Here is a 15345-nt window from a genome sequence, read left to right as displayed (position 1 = left end):
ATAGATATCTGAGTGGTCAATGACAGACACCGACAAAATTTATTTTTTACAGCCACTTTCCACCGAGGGAGTGATCCAACATAAAAATAATATCATATTATGTTATGAGAATGTCTGTTCCATTAGACTTTCTCCATGGCTAAAAAGACGCCTTTGTCTGAATAATAGTATTATATTATTAAGTACAATTTAATCCATCACAACACCTATAAATTAACATATAAAAAGGCTGTACACTTAAATACAGATACAAAAAATGCATATAATCTGTGCATAAATTTAAAAAAAGAATTACCATAAATTTAATACTATAATATACCTTTATTACATTTATTTATTAATATTTCCGATTAGCATAGAATTAACTTTAGTCCCTTCACAATTAAATTCTATCGAGTTTAGCTTTTATAATGTTTACTTACAACACTTTTAATTAAATTAATCAGCGGTGCTACAACCTTTTTAGGCGTGCGCCTCAGATTTCTGTATCTGTTTCATGATCATTTGTTAATCTAATAGGCAAATTGGCGATCGACCTCCTGTGCCTGACGCACGCCGTCGACTTTTTACTCTACTGGGTCTAAGGCAAGCCGGTTTCCTTCACCGTTCGAGCAAATGTTAAATGCGCACATATAAAGAAAGTCAATTAGTAGTCGGGAATTACAGTTCGCTGAAGCCACTAGGCCAACATTGCTTTTTTGAACACCTTTAAATAATAAGGTATACTAAAAATATATAGCAAAATCCAATACAATCACGATTAAATATTTTATTGGTCTAGTAACATGTATTAATAATTAAAAATATAAAAACTCCTTTCATTGGTCTTCCTTTCTAACGTATGGATTTGTTTTACATACGATAACCGTTCGTTATATGAATGAGATCGATGAATTTTAAGCACTCCTTTACGTAGATTCAAGCACTCGAACTTTATCTCATTATCCGCATCATTTCTTCAAGGATTACCCTCTTGAGAATTATTCGTTTTGGACTCGATTCAATTCCAAAACATTTTATACGCGTAATTTTGGAACGAGATGTCCCATTCTAAACTTAATTTTACTGTTCCTGAATGTACGACAAATTATTTATTTCTATGTTTATATAAAGGTGAACATCGTGATGTAATCAGCACATCATAAACCCAAAAATCTGCCTGTGTCGGGTGCAAGAAGCCTATTCCATATGAAATAAAAAAAAGTGTGTGTACTTATGTACACGCGTTAGAAGTTATACTTCTTTGGCGTAATTTTCTTCGAGAACTTTAGAGGTACGTTTCCCTCTTCGAATTGCATTCTCTCTACTAATCCAGATATTTTACAATAAACACTATGTTTTTTATCACATTGGAACGGGTTTTCTCATATAAAAATCATTATTTTGGTTTAAATAAACACGACTCTGAAAAACACTACGCCATGGCAGACAATGCAACCTGTCAATAAAACAGAGCAAGCGCCAACTAGCGGCCCAGACTGTTTTACCGACGTTTAAACAGATATTCAGGGTGTTGGTTTTTTGTGACGGTGTGCGTGCGCATCGTAAAAATTGACTAAAATCATTTTTCCCTTAAACGCGGCAAAAAAGTATAACTTCAAAAATGCAATTTAAAGTCAAAGTGCATGTAAATTTGGAGCGCATTTGGATTATTTATTTTTGTAGAGGTTAGGTCGGAAAATATATTATAAAGACAAAAGTAAGATGTGTTTTTTCATAATTAACTGTGTAAAAAGGAATATAAGCAGGAATAAGCTAGTTGTAAACATTTAAAACGCACATTGTTGTCATATACGATGCATCATAATATCTCCTTTTGGTTGAGTCATATCTTTACGCATTTGCAGTAAGTATTTAAAAAAAATATTTTTCATCTGACATTATTCTTTTAAAACGACATTTAAATATCGCTATTTAATACATATTTCTTTCATTTCCAGCATTGAAAATACGATAAAATAAAGACAAAAATGTTAAAAGCCTTGACATCGAAATAATACTGCATTCATAATATTCACGAGAACGGCTAGAGATCACTCGGCAAAATGTGTGTACTGCATAAAATTTCACCTTCATTTCGTAGCGAAAAAGGTTTCATGTATATGTACTTGTTTCATAAATCATCCGTTTTATTTTGAAATGAGTATGAATTGTCTCTAAGACAGGAGTGTCTAAGAAATTTAATACGAAGTTGAAATCTGCAAGGAATTTCATGCTGGTACTCATAAAATGAGAATAATTATTAGAGATTAAATCGAAACAAAACGCTTTTTTAACTTTATTTTATTCATGCTTTAACAAACATCAAAATGAAGGCAACTTAACAGTTATAAAATAAGTAAGATATACAACAGGGAAGATGGCATAATATGTCAAAACTGCGTAAACTAAAATGTTTTTTCGTTCACAGGATATTTCATCAACAGAATTTTTAATCCAATCAAGAAAATAGGAAAATATTGAAAATCGGGCTGTAATTTCCTTTACGGATTACGGGTTACTTTCGGGTTTAATCATTATTAATATCTCAGCTGATATGATATATGTAATATCATATATAATATTATAATGATAACATAAAAACCAATCCTGTTCACTAACAAAACAACGATCTTAACATACTTTATACACGAAAACAACAAGATATTTAATCAACAGAATTTTTAATCCGATCAAGACTACCGAGAAAATAGGAAAATATTGAAAAACGGGCCGTAATTTCCCTTACTATTTATGCATACCAGCTTTCGGGTTTAATTAGACAGACAGAAGCCATTCCGTAAAGCCGTTTAATCCTCTTGTATTAGAAAAGGATCAGCACACAATTTGGAATTCTATTAGAGTGGAGGAATACGTGCGCGTTACTTTGTAGGACAGTTTCCGTTGACGATTCGATTTTCCTCTGATTTGTTCGTGTTTTTCTTTTTCATTGGAATTGGCATTGGAGTTACGTTTCTGTTAATTAAATCTAGATTATTTTTAGTTCAACTGTACGAGATTATATCGTTCACTTATTTTATCACACTGATATGTTATGTTACGTAGAACTATCCATTATATTGGTTAGTGAAATATATTTTTATTAATTTGGTCATGTGCTTAAAAATTCTGTGAGGTTTCACGATTCCAGGTTAGGAGAAAATTCGTTAGAAATTTAGTCAAAGGTTATCAACCTTTTTATCGACTTTATAATTGGATAAGGCATAAATGAGACCCTTGCAAGACCCTCTTGATAAAAACTATGAAATATTTATTAAAAATAGAATATGTTTAATTAATAATCTCAACAATCAAATATACAGTATTTAAAATTGCAAATTGCTGTGGCAGTGTACCCTTAACGCTGGCAGCATTTTCTCGCTGTATTGGGACACTTGTTCGTTGAGCGAGGAAAGCACCAGCTCAGGTCACCGATATATAAGAGGTTATATTTATTTAATCATATTAACTGCATATTGCAAAACATTATTGTAATGTCAGAGTTGATATAGTTAAGATAAAATGACGTCTAGTTTAAATGTAAGAAAACGTCACATGCAGGAAATATTTGTCTAGATAGAGAATTTCCAAAGCTCATAGTGTCGCTATTAAACTCGTAATAGACTCGCTTCCCACTGGCTACCAGGTGAAGCACCGCTGGGGAATTGGGGAAATATGTTATTCCTTGATATTTCTATCAAAAACTTGAATATAAAAGACGTGTTCATAAGATATTTATGACATAGATACACAACAGCCATACAGTTTTTTTTTTTTTTTTTAGACAATTCACACCAATTGACCTAGTCCCATGCTAAGCTGGTGAAGCTTGTGTTATGGGTACTAGGCAACGGATATACATACATATTATAGATAGATATACATATAAATACATATTTAAACACCCAAGACCTAAGAACAACACCAAATGCTCATCACATCGATTTCCCCTCAGCCGGGGATCGAACCCGGGACCCATGGATTCGCAGTCAGGGGTACTAACCACTAGACAAATGAGTCGTCAAGTAATTTTAACGTTGGAGACTTTCAAATATTTTTGTGTAAACTTTAATCCCTAATTAACACAATAATGGAGGTTTATAGTATAACATTACGTAAAAATAAGATACTTGTTTAGCGTTAAATATGAAACAATGTAAGTAATCTTGTGGAAACGGAATAATTGCTTTGAAATAACGCATTCCCGTTGCTATAAATTGCTCTGCAACAAAACGCTTTAAACGCGAAGTTACATTGAAGGCTATATTTGTGAAGTAGCAATGCAATATACGTATTACGTAGGTTCAGAGGTATGGGCTCGAGTGCAATCGTATACGGTTGAGTACTTTTTCACGTCCATACTCAGAAGTTACACGCTTTTTATTTCTACCGGAACTTGTTTCATTTTTAATTGTTAGAGGACAGTTTCATGGAAATGGATAATGACTTTCAGATCGTTAACTCTATTGTTTGTGATATTTGATTGTATTTTTCAACATTGAATCGTATAAGATGCACAAAATATTAAACAAAGTTGTCATTATCTTTTGTTTTAATTAATGATTTAATGGTATACAACCTTAATTATGCTCATAGACTTGACTTCAATTAAATTATGTAATTTTATATGATCTCGATGAAAATTTCGTTTCCATGAAAAAATATATTAATATCCATCATTATTAATTTCTGAAACTTCAAAGGTCCTAAAAAATCAATAACTTCTGGAAATATGAAGCTTAATTTTGATTAAATAGTTTCATCCCTTATAAATTTGTTTTATTTAGTGTAACGTAGTATCAATAAATAAAATAAAAATAGAACATATACCTCTCTGCTACATGTGCTTTAATAGAAAAAATCAAAAACAAAATAATTTAATAATTATTTTATTCTTTAATGAAAATAAAATAAAATCATATAATTAACAAACTCAATTTATTTATTACTTTATTAAAATTATATTCGATTTATATGTTTCGACCATTATTTTATTTTACATATTATTTACTTACCCGAGTTACACTACTTTTACTGCCTTTATCACAATTTTATAATTAAATATGTTGGATAATTTAATTGTCGTAGTTTCGTGAGCGCATCGAGATGTGCATCGTGTATCGGAGAGTCGGCTCGCTCTGCTTGGTACCGTCACTCAGATGGGTGGAGGGGGCAGCAACCTTCTGGTCCTCGCCGCTCCCCATGGGACTCTCTCCCCAGCCTGCGTCACGAGGGAAGCCTAAACGATTCCGGATATAGAAGCAATCGGGCTGATAGCTTCGAACAACGGTAGGCAATATAATAAAATTTTAGTTCTGGTTTTTATTGTTTTAAATCGTTTTACATTTTAATCTTTTAATTGCAGGTAGGCCGTTTTTAAATTTCATTAATGGTCGGAAAGTTTATCAACTAGACAAGAGAACCGCAAAGTAATTCTCTCTATTCCGTTGCCGTATTTATTCAGATAACTTTCTATTCAGAAACCTTTGCTTACTTTAAGTTTTAGACTAAGGTAGCGTGATAAACTATTTGAATTTACTGTGGTTTTGTTGAATAGCATGATTCAAATATTTCTGTACGCAAATTCAGGTAATAATAGATCTTAGAATTCTCGTTATAAAATTAACATTAAACGAATGAAACATTATGATAATACTTTTAGATGAAATTCCATATTGTAAACACAAATAAACATTAGAAGAATCTCTTTTTGAATCTGTTCATTCATCTAGATGGATCCATATAAAAAATTGAAACATAGTTCGATTTCGCGACAATTTTATGAGTTTAGGGGATCCACTTTACATAGATCAATTTATCTACAAACAGTTAACTTGGTCTGTTTCCAAAAATTATTATTTTATAGTTGGCAAAATACTCACTTTATTTTTTGTTTGACTCGACTTGTAGTCGCATATAGATTACTAAGTTACACTACAGTTAAGCATGTCAAAAAATTTATTTTACCCTCCAATGAAGTTTTTTGACCCTTTTTACAGCTTAAACCTTTCTAGGCAAACCAGTCTTTATGGTCTCATAATATTTTTATTCGACCCTTAATCGTTATCGATTGATGGGATAATGATAATATTATGGAAATCTTTCGGCTCATTTCAGCTACAGATCGTCCCAATGTACATTAAATATGCACGAGCCATTTACCACGGCATTTACCCCACAATCAATCACGAGAATTCTGATACAAAGTGCTTTGTAAGATTTAAAATTCAAATTCACTTTAATTCGTTACCAAAGAAGGTTGTATATTTTTAATTATTAGGAAATGAAGTTTACATTTATTTATATAAGTATAAATAAAAATTAATCATTTAATAAAAGTAATCGAATTCATAAAGTTCTCGTGTCACAATGTTCGTTCCCATACTCCTCCAAAACGGTTCGACCGAATCTTGTGAAATTTTTATACATATTCTGTAAGTCTGAGAATCTTTCAAACCCCTAAGTGATAAGGGGAGTCCATCCCACATTGTTATTTGTTATTTTTTATCAAATCAAACACATGAAGGACTATTTATATTATTAATAAAAAAACTAATAAATAGTTTAATAAAGTACCGTTTGTCTCTTTCTATCACATTGTTTTAACACTGTGATGACAATAGATAGGACATTACTTAAAACTTCTTTTATGACTATTATGGTATTGTTAAATGAATTTATTATATAAATGATTTATAATATTAAAAATAATTAAATAAATAAATAAATAAATAAATAAATAAATAAATAATTTCATAAAAGAAAACTTTTGCCTAAAGCATCACAAACTATTGTTGGACGCTAATGGTGTGTTCTAAAACGATAATATCCTAAAGAAGGGATAAAAAAGCTCATTGTTAGAGAATAGCATGTTTGCATCAAAAAGTATTCAAACAAAATGATGGACGGATAGTTTCGATCTCTTTGAATGTGGGCTTCACATTGTTCGTCACTCGTAAATCCTCTATGAGAGCTCATTACATGCGAATGCCTGTGGTCACTCACTTTGCGTAACAGGACTGATAACTGAGGCGGAAATTCGAACGAACCTATTTCCGCTCGCTAAGGAATTCTAAATACGAAATCTACTTGCTATACACCATTCACTGAACTGAAAGATAAATACTTCTGATGCAAATTTTTCAATTCCACAAAAGAATAATGAATATTTATTCGTTCAAATCAATGTCTGTGCTTCGAAGCTTATTATGTTTCTTGGGATTTGTAACATGAGAGTTAGATATTCCAATTGATTCGTATAATCTGCAAATATACTTTATCAGATGATACTTGTGATATTTATGGTAGGAATAAATCATGTAAATGTACATGGTCTTCGATTTTGCTTGGCCATCTCAAACAACACAAATGAAATTAAAATAATACAACGCTAAAAGTTCCTTAAAATAATCCCTCGTAAGAGACTTGATTTGTAGGCGTTTTAAACTCTCCTATCAACAAAAAAATCCCGATCAAAATGAGTGGCAGAGAGTTTATTGCCAGTTCCTCTCTTCTGTTCTACGCCCTTGATTTGAGAACTGGCACTAAATGTAAAATTAGAAGCATTAATATGTATTTCTTTACTGACAAGTCATAAGTGTACAACTGTACAATGTGTTACCTATATGATTAAATGATTTTTGAATTTTATTAAAATAAGAAAATATTTAATGAGAAATGTATCATCACACTAAACTCGATAGAATACCAGCAGCAAAAGCGGACAAAACTGGGAACTGCTAGTATAATGTTACAGTTCGCTGCTCAAAGCTGGCTTTATTAAGAACCTTGGCGTGACACAACTTTTCCGTCACTATACATAAATATAACAACTCTATGAGAGCTTTATTTTATTTTATATATAGAACGTTGACGAGTTTTATTACGTCACAGGGGAAGTGTTTCGCTAATGCATTGCAGGTTTTTGAATAGAACGTTCTTATCTGTTGTCTTATTAATAAACTCGATACATTATAACTAAACGTCTTAAGACGTGTTAGTTTATTTAACTAGAAATTTTAACATGAAAAATTCTTGTTTATTTTTTTACACGCTTTATATTAGCTTCACCTGTATGTATGTATGTATGTATGTAACCGACACCTTCGGACTCGATTTTGACCCACTTTAAACGGACAGATTTAATTCAAACTTTGTATACTTATAAAGAATCAGCGACAATATAATAATTTCTTAGGTTTATCTCGAAAAAACAATTAAATTTTTTTAAGTCCACAAAGCAATACGATAAAATTGAGACAACACGTATTGCTGCTAGGACTAAAAAGTGGAAAATAAATATCGTTTAATAGTTATAATAGTTTAATAGGGCGCTCTGTGCCATATTTTTCGTCTATCGACCCACGCTTTTTCACAATAAAACCAGTACTTTTTGTTCATTACCATTTTCAGCCTAAATTAGGAATTATTTTTCACTTTTTAGTTTGATGTGCTTTAAAAGCATGTTTTATAGTTTTTTAAACTATATTTATTGTAATTTGGTTTTTTAGGTATACTTTTAGGTATAGTATTCATACCTACCGAATGTTCATATATTTTTTGATACAAACCTAAGCATACCTGTTACAATCTTTCATAGTAATATTCAAAGTAGAAATGTTTCAATTGGTTAAATTTAGAAGTAGAATCAGTGGAACTTAAAACCAGTGTCGGCGTTTGATTTTCACCACATATGACACACCTAAAATCTATGAAATTATTGATTAGCCCCTCCATTCCAGTTATTATCTATCTATTCCGTGGTTATTGCCTAACTGGTCAAGGGAAAATAAAGCAGTATTGTTATCGTCTATAAAAATTTATTATTGTTGTTAACAGTAAATTTTTTGCAGTGGCATGTTTGATCGCCAAGACAGTGTACGATCTGAATACACAAGTGATCGGGAGTCATCTCGCTACGGCATCGTACAACAGGCCTCAATTGACAGCACAGATTCCCGCATTTGCTATTTGACTTCAAGTGAGGTAAGCATATAATTAAGAGTATTATTGAAATTTGGTTTTGACTATAGATTATATTTCTGCTTATAAAATATGAATAAATTAGACAATATTCATGTTCGTTGTTCGCTCGTATGTATTCAATATAAAGTCAAAGTAATTTATTAATATAGGTAACGCAATGTACACTTATGAACGTCAAAAAAACGATTAATAAGTTGTATGCCTATATTTAAGACCTTTCTCATAATAGAATATTAGGTACACACATTACTGCCTCCATTTCATTAATAATTTCTTAAGACAAATTGCATTCAGCTTACTTTTTTTCCCGTGCCTTCTATATTGAGATAGCATTTATAAGCACGTAAATATATTGTCTAATTTTAACCGAAATCCACGTTACACGTGGCTTTGGATAATAAATTTTACACACAAAAATGTTTATGAAATTCATCTCGTAATAATTTTACGAACACATTTGTATCTTTCTTTAGTTTTAATTATAACGTAACTACATAAAAAGTCGAAGCATAAATGAATTTGTTTTATCAATATTGAAGTGAAAATCCAATGCAATACGCCAGAATGATATTTCTAGTATTTTTCATCTCGCAAATGGGAACTTCATGTTTTTTGTTTGCCAATAACAACTCTTGATCTCGTTGCTGTAACTCTATACTTTTTGACTACCCTTACTTCAATAGGTATTCAATATGTAATACATTTGTAGCGAGATTTTCCAATGATGAAAATTCTAGACTTTACTTCAGCTTTTCAAGAGAAAATATATAAAGGAATGAAATGTTAGACCAAACTAAATCTCAAATAAAATTCTTTATTAAACTATCTTTAAAAATTTATAAGTGTATCTAATTAATATCGAAAAATATGTAAGTTTAATTGTAAAAGTGATTCTTGTTACTGTCAATAAAAGGATCATAGAGATTTAGCATCAATTTCGTAATCAATTTGCACTGAAAGCATTGTTATTAAATATAAAACCTGCAATGTCCGGCATTGTATATATTTATAATAGAGTACCTATCGAGACTTCAATATGAAACCGCAGAGGCACGCCTTTGTTTCATTTGGTTTTGGGTCATATACATACAGCTCCATAAATAACAAATTTACATACAAATAAATCAAGTTTAATATAATACAAAACAAAAGCAACGAAATAGTTATCGAGAATACATTAATATTACATTCACTCTATCTCTACAATTTAATATAACCTAAACAAATACGATCTGATGTTGAAAACATCTCCATTTCCTTCCGTAGATTTCTCCGTATAGAGCTTAATTATTGGAGCAGTATTTTATAGAACAGATGCAACCTGATATAGTCTAGGTGCGGTGAATCTGGGTAAGGTCGTACGGCCTCGGCGAGAATCGCTAGGACCTGCGCACTAGGAGACGCGCGTCGCTGCGCTGAAACACACCAATCGTACTCTGAACGTGGCATTAAAAATATTATTTTGAGGTTATGTTCCTTCGAATATTTTGTAATATAAAAAATAAACAAACTGTGGATACGAGAGTCTTGAGAAATACCAACGTTAGGCGTGTCGAATGTCGCGAAAGAGGACATTGAATCGTAAATTGAGACGTTTTGTTTGTGTAAATACAAAGCTTTTGCTATCAAGTGCACGGACAAAGACTTTGAGTCGATACGTTACATGTTAATGAGATTTAATTATATGCTTGTTATATATTCAAATTCTAATGTTTTGACTGTTGAATAAGTGTTAAGTCGACTGTGTATAGTCAATTCTAAAGGCCTACGTAGACTTGTTATTTCTAGCTTAGTGTTCTATTTCTCGTAGTCGTAAAAGGTAGAGTTCCTGCTTATATGTTGCTTATATCCACCTGTGATAAACGTTTTAAATAAATTCTCTAATTGCCAAATCCATTTCGTGTTAATTATTAGAAACGGAATTGAATTCTATAGAAAATATTTACGTAGAAGTAGTTGTAGAAGAAAGTTTAGGTTATGCTAAGTAGACGCTAACATGTTTGTCTGGTAACTGGATGGGGGCCACCAAATCGAAGAGTTTTATACAGGTACCTATTGAAATTATTTTTTCTAAAACAAAAAAATCAGCACTTGGTATAAATATAGACATAAATGGATCAGTGTATCGCTCATATTAATACTATATTATAATTATTTGGGTCACATATTTGCTTCATAATATTGTCCTTCATAAATATAATATGATGTTTATCAAGTAATAACAAGCAATGAATCTAATTGGATTTCCTTTTTGGCGTTCCCCTAATGAGGTCTCTGCATCCTGTATTGATAGACAAGTAATGATAAATATTTAAGTTACTAGTTTTCTGTGTTTATTATCACAATGAAATGTTAAGTTTTCGCTGAGAATCGAAATCACGGTCTCTAAAATATACACCCTAACTAATTTCAGGTACGGAAGTGCCATGTTCTTAAGTTGATTTTATTATTAATACTATATTATTAATATTAATTTGAGTATTTATTTAATAAATAAAGAAATTAAAACCTGTTTGCAGCGCTAACGACCGTACCAGAGTTACAAAACCTAATTACCTTTTCAACAGATGCTAAATGAAATCGTAACAAAGAGAGTTAAAATTACATTTAATTACGCTCAAGTTCAACGTAATTACTTAAAACAAACAAATAAAGTTTCACTAAATTTTAATTAGCGCCATCTATCGTCAAGGTCGCAGAAACTATGTAACGTATACGAATCTTGGTAAATATTTTTATCTAGTCTAAAAACTAATTTGCCTCTAGTGTTTTGATGTATAACCATCTAAACTACAGCCATTTCCCGTGCCGTGTAAGCACATATCACCGATCACTAGGCAAGTAGACTGTAAAATAAATAAGAATGAATTCAATGAAAATTGATGTGTAGTTTCACTAGATTATATTACTTAAGATTTTAAATATAGTGATATAATAAATATAATATTGTCCCATACATACGTATTATTTAAATTGAATTGAACATTGACATCTAACCAAATAAAAATTCACTTTCGCCCCATTTGTCAGCTAATGGATTTAAAAGGGCCAATATTTATTTTCAACCGCAACCCTGTCTGCCTAACAGGCACTGTAAATTGTGTCAGGGTCGTGTTATCGATCTCACTTCTTTTATTCTGACACTCGACCCTTCCTGTACGTACGCCCAGTTGTTCTAAGGTTTCATTTAATAATAATAAAGATTTATATTGTACCGTAAGTTGATTGAATTTTTTTTAATTAAGTATAACATTCTTTTACAAAAAAAAAACAGTATTTGTTTTATATCCCAGGCGGAAGTGCATTAGTGCGTCCCCTGCCCTCGAAAATAGCACGGGTATTTGGGCCTCGACCTACACCAGAATCTCTGCTATTCAGAGTATGTAATACCCATTAAACCCAGGTAGTTCTTACAGGGTCAGAGAGGGTCCAGGTTGACTCTAGTATTCTACCAGGGCCTCACCTGCATAACTATTACGCTCGAAACCTCCAATACACATAGGAGGTAGAAGATGGGCAAATGTTCTCTTATTTTCTTCTCGTCCTGGTCCTAAAGCGCTCGCTCTCTCGTTCTTCTGTCTACTTCTGTAGCATTACTTGATCACAGAAGTATAGCACTGCATTTCATACCTCGTCATTGCCGACCAAAGAAGCATTTCTAACCATAATAAAATAATTTAGGTAACACAGTAGACAAATAAATGATTTATATGAATAGAATGCTTCTAAATTTATAGTCATTGCCAGTTTGGATGATCAAGGACGAAAAGTACTGGCTATAAACTATCCGACACTCGTTTGAACTATACTTGTTAATTTAGTTTATTTTTTTATAATTGAATTATGTCTAAAAGCACTTATGATTAACTTACTAATTAGCTAAAATTACATATAACAGATAACATAATATGATCTAGGGAAAATGTAATACAAACGTGCGTTACGTAGAAGAGATATATATATCAAATATATTTATTACTCAAAGAAACCATGATAACATAATAATATGTAGTAAATTTATGTTAATCTCGACAATCGTACAGAACTAAGAAAAATGCAATATGTATATATATATATATATATATATATATATATATATATATATATATATATATTTTACATATTATTATTTATACCTCGCTACTAAGAGATGATTAACGTATATTCATTTCTCACCTATATCTATAGATTTAATAAATTTCATGAAATTCAGGTGAGCGGGAACTGTAAAATGTTATTAAAAAAATCATTCACGCGCTAATACAATTACGCGCGTCAAAATGAGAATTTTTGGAATTCGTTTAAAATTACCTTCCTACGCCAAATTGATATTAAATGATAAATGTATGTTAGACTTACATACAAGTTTCTTCATTTTTAATTAAAGCGATGACGTCATGGGGGTGTATCAATTTGACATTAAACTATTCTTTTGATTTGATTTGCTTTATTTACCTAAATTAGAAACCATTTGCACATAATATGCTATATTACTTTAGTTTATATATATAAAATGTTTGCATCAAATATGTCGGCAAAAATATTCACAAAAAAAATGTTGCACTATTTTAATTAAACTAATAATCTTTCTCTTTTCATCACAACTTTAACACCATTTGACAGAAAGAGAGAAAGTGTACTTTTGTTTAAAGAGTGAATAGTTTATTCTTTATGAATAAGTCAATTTATACACTATGATTATATAATAAATAAATAAAATCATGGGTAAAAAAGTGTAATTTCATATGTAATTTAAATATAATTTGTAACCACTAAATATATTATTGGTACAAATTATATGTTTTCTGCTGAGCTCGTGTTCGTTAATAGTTTGAACTAATACAAACTTCTTCCGAAATGAAATTTTACACCTATATAAGATTCTTGTAAAAGTGTATTCCACCAATCCAATTTATTAAATGAACTAATCACCACTCCAGTGCCGGATTAAGCCAGCGCGGGGCCTGTAGCAAATTCTGTCAAGGGGCCTTCGGTTTACGTTAGGTTCTCAAGTTTAGGGTATTAAAAAAAACTAAATTGTTACAAATATTTTTTTCTGAATTTAATATGGCCAAATTTAGAGATTACACTTTTAATATCGACTTCTTTAAGCAAATCATGCTCTATATTCAACAAAGTGAGATGATTAAGACGTTCTTGGCCCATCGTGTTCCTTTATTCGTTATTAATACGTTTTAATGTTGAAAAAGAACGTTCGCCACTGCAATTAGTGATCATGAGTGACAAGTAAAGGCGCAAGGCAAATTCTAAGTTTGGGAAGCTTGGGAGTGAAGCATAGCATAAGCGCTTCGCGTTAAAGATATTTTACACTTCGTCTAAATTGATATTTTTTTATTAAGGCCAAACAGGCATTGGAGCACGGGGCCCCAAATTCGCGGGGCCCGTAGCATTTGCTACTCTTGCTGTATGGCTAATCCGGCACTGCACCACTCCACAAACCCTTATAGTCCCCATACCAACAAGAAAATTCAATAGTTGAAGTTCTGTACATGCCCAATTAAATTCAACATTGAACTTCTACTAAATTGCAACCTTGCTTATACTGTAATTATGTCTAAGGAGCCACAAATAAGAACCAACAAGTATTGTGGTTAACTTAAAACAACGGTTCTAGCCACTGGCTATTATGTGTTTAAATAAAATGTTGAAAGGAAACTAAAAATATGGTATAACTTTCAAAAGAGATTAAAATGTACTAAAATTACTCTAAATTTAAAAAAAATATTTTATTTTCAGGTAAGCAACACTATGTATCTTACAATTAACGTCTTTTGCAGAGGTAAGTAAACATTTGTAATTAATTATTTTTAAATCGTCGTTTGGGAGCGAAGAATTACGAGTTTCGACCCTAGTTCGGTAAAAGCTTTTAGAAATATAAAGCTTTGTTTACTTTTTACTTATTAGTGGAAAGTTAGAACCTTTTAGAGACGGCACGTACGAGGAAAAAATAAAGTAACACCTCCAATTGTATGTTTTATATGAAGTTGGCTGACGGAAACGGAACTTTGGAAATGCTAATAACCACAAGTATTATAAAATTACTAGCTGATCCGGCAAACGTCGTTTTGCCATTTATAATAAAAATAGGGGTTGATCGTAGAGGGATGAAAATTAGGGGTTGTATGTATTTTTTAAGGCTGTATCATAAAAAAATAAAACAATAAAAATTTATCTAAAAATTAAAAAAAAAAATTAGGGGTGGACTACCCTTAACGTTCAGGGGGATGAAAAATTGATGTTGTCCGATTCTCAGACATACCCTATATGCACACAAAATTTCATGAGAATCGGTCAAACCGTTTCGAAGGAATTTAACCACAAACACCGCGACACGAGAATGTCATATATTAGATATTATTC

The 15345-nt window shown here is 31.3% G+C and overlaps 1 protein-coding gene across 16 annotated transcripts in view; it reads left to right on the top strand.

The window, feature by feature from the left end:
- The window catches only part of LOC125055893, a 105748-nt gene that overhangs the window by 39057 nt on the left and 51346 nt on the right, over positions 1 to 15345 (top strand). For all 16 annotated transcript variants that reach the window (XM_047658602.1, XM_047658600.1, XM_047658597.1 and 13 more), the window contains 2 exons: positions 5068 to 5268; positions 8832 to 8964. In XM_047658602.1, the coding sequence (XP_047514558.1) occupies positions 5068 to 5268; positions 8832 to 8964 (334 nt within the window). The remainder of the gene's footprint in view (positions 1 to 5067; positions 5269 to 8831; positions 8965 to 15345) is intronic.

The sequence above is a fragment of the Pieris napi genome, chromosome 14, assembly GCF_905475465.1.
Source record: "Pieris napi chromosome 14, ilPieNapi1.2, whole genome shotgun sequence".
Taxonomy (NCBI): domain Eukaryota; kingdom Metazoa; phylum Arthropoda; class Insecta; order Lepidoptera; family Pieridae; genus Pieris; species Pieris napi.
Note: the sequence above shows the minus strand (reverse complement) of the source record. Positions and strands in the feature narration are given on the sequence as shown.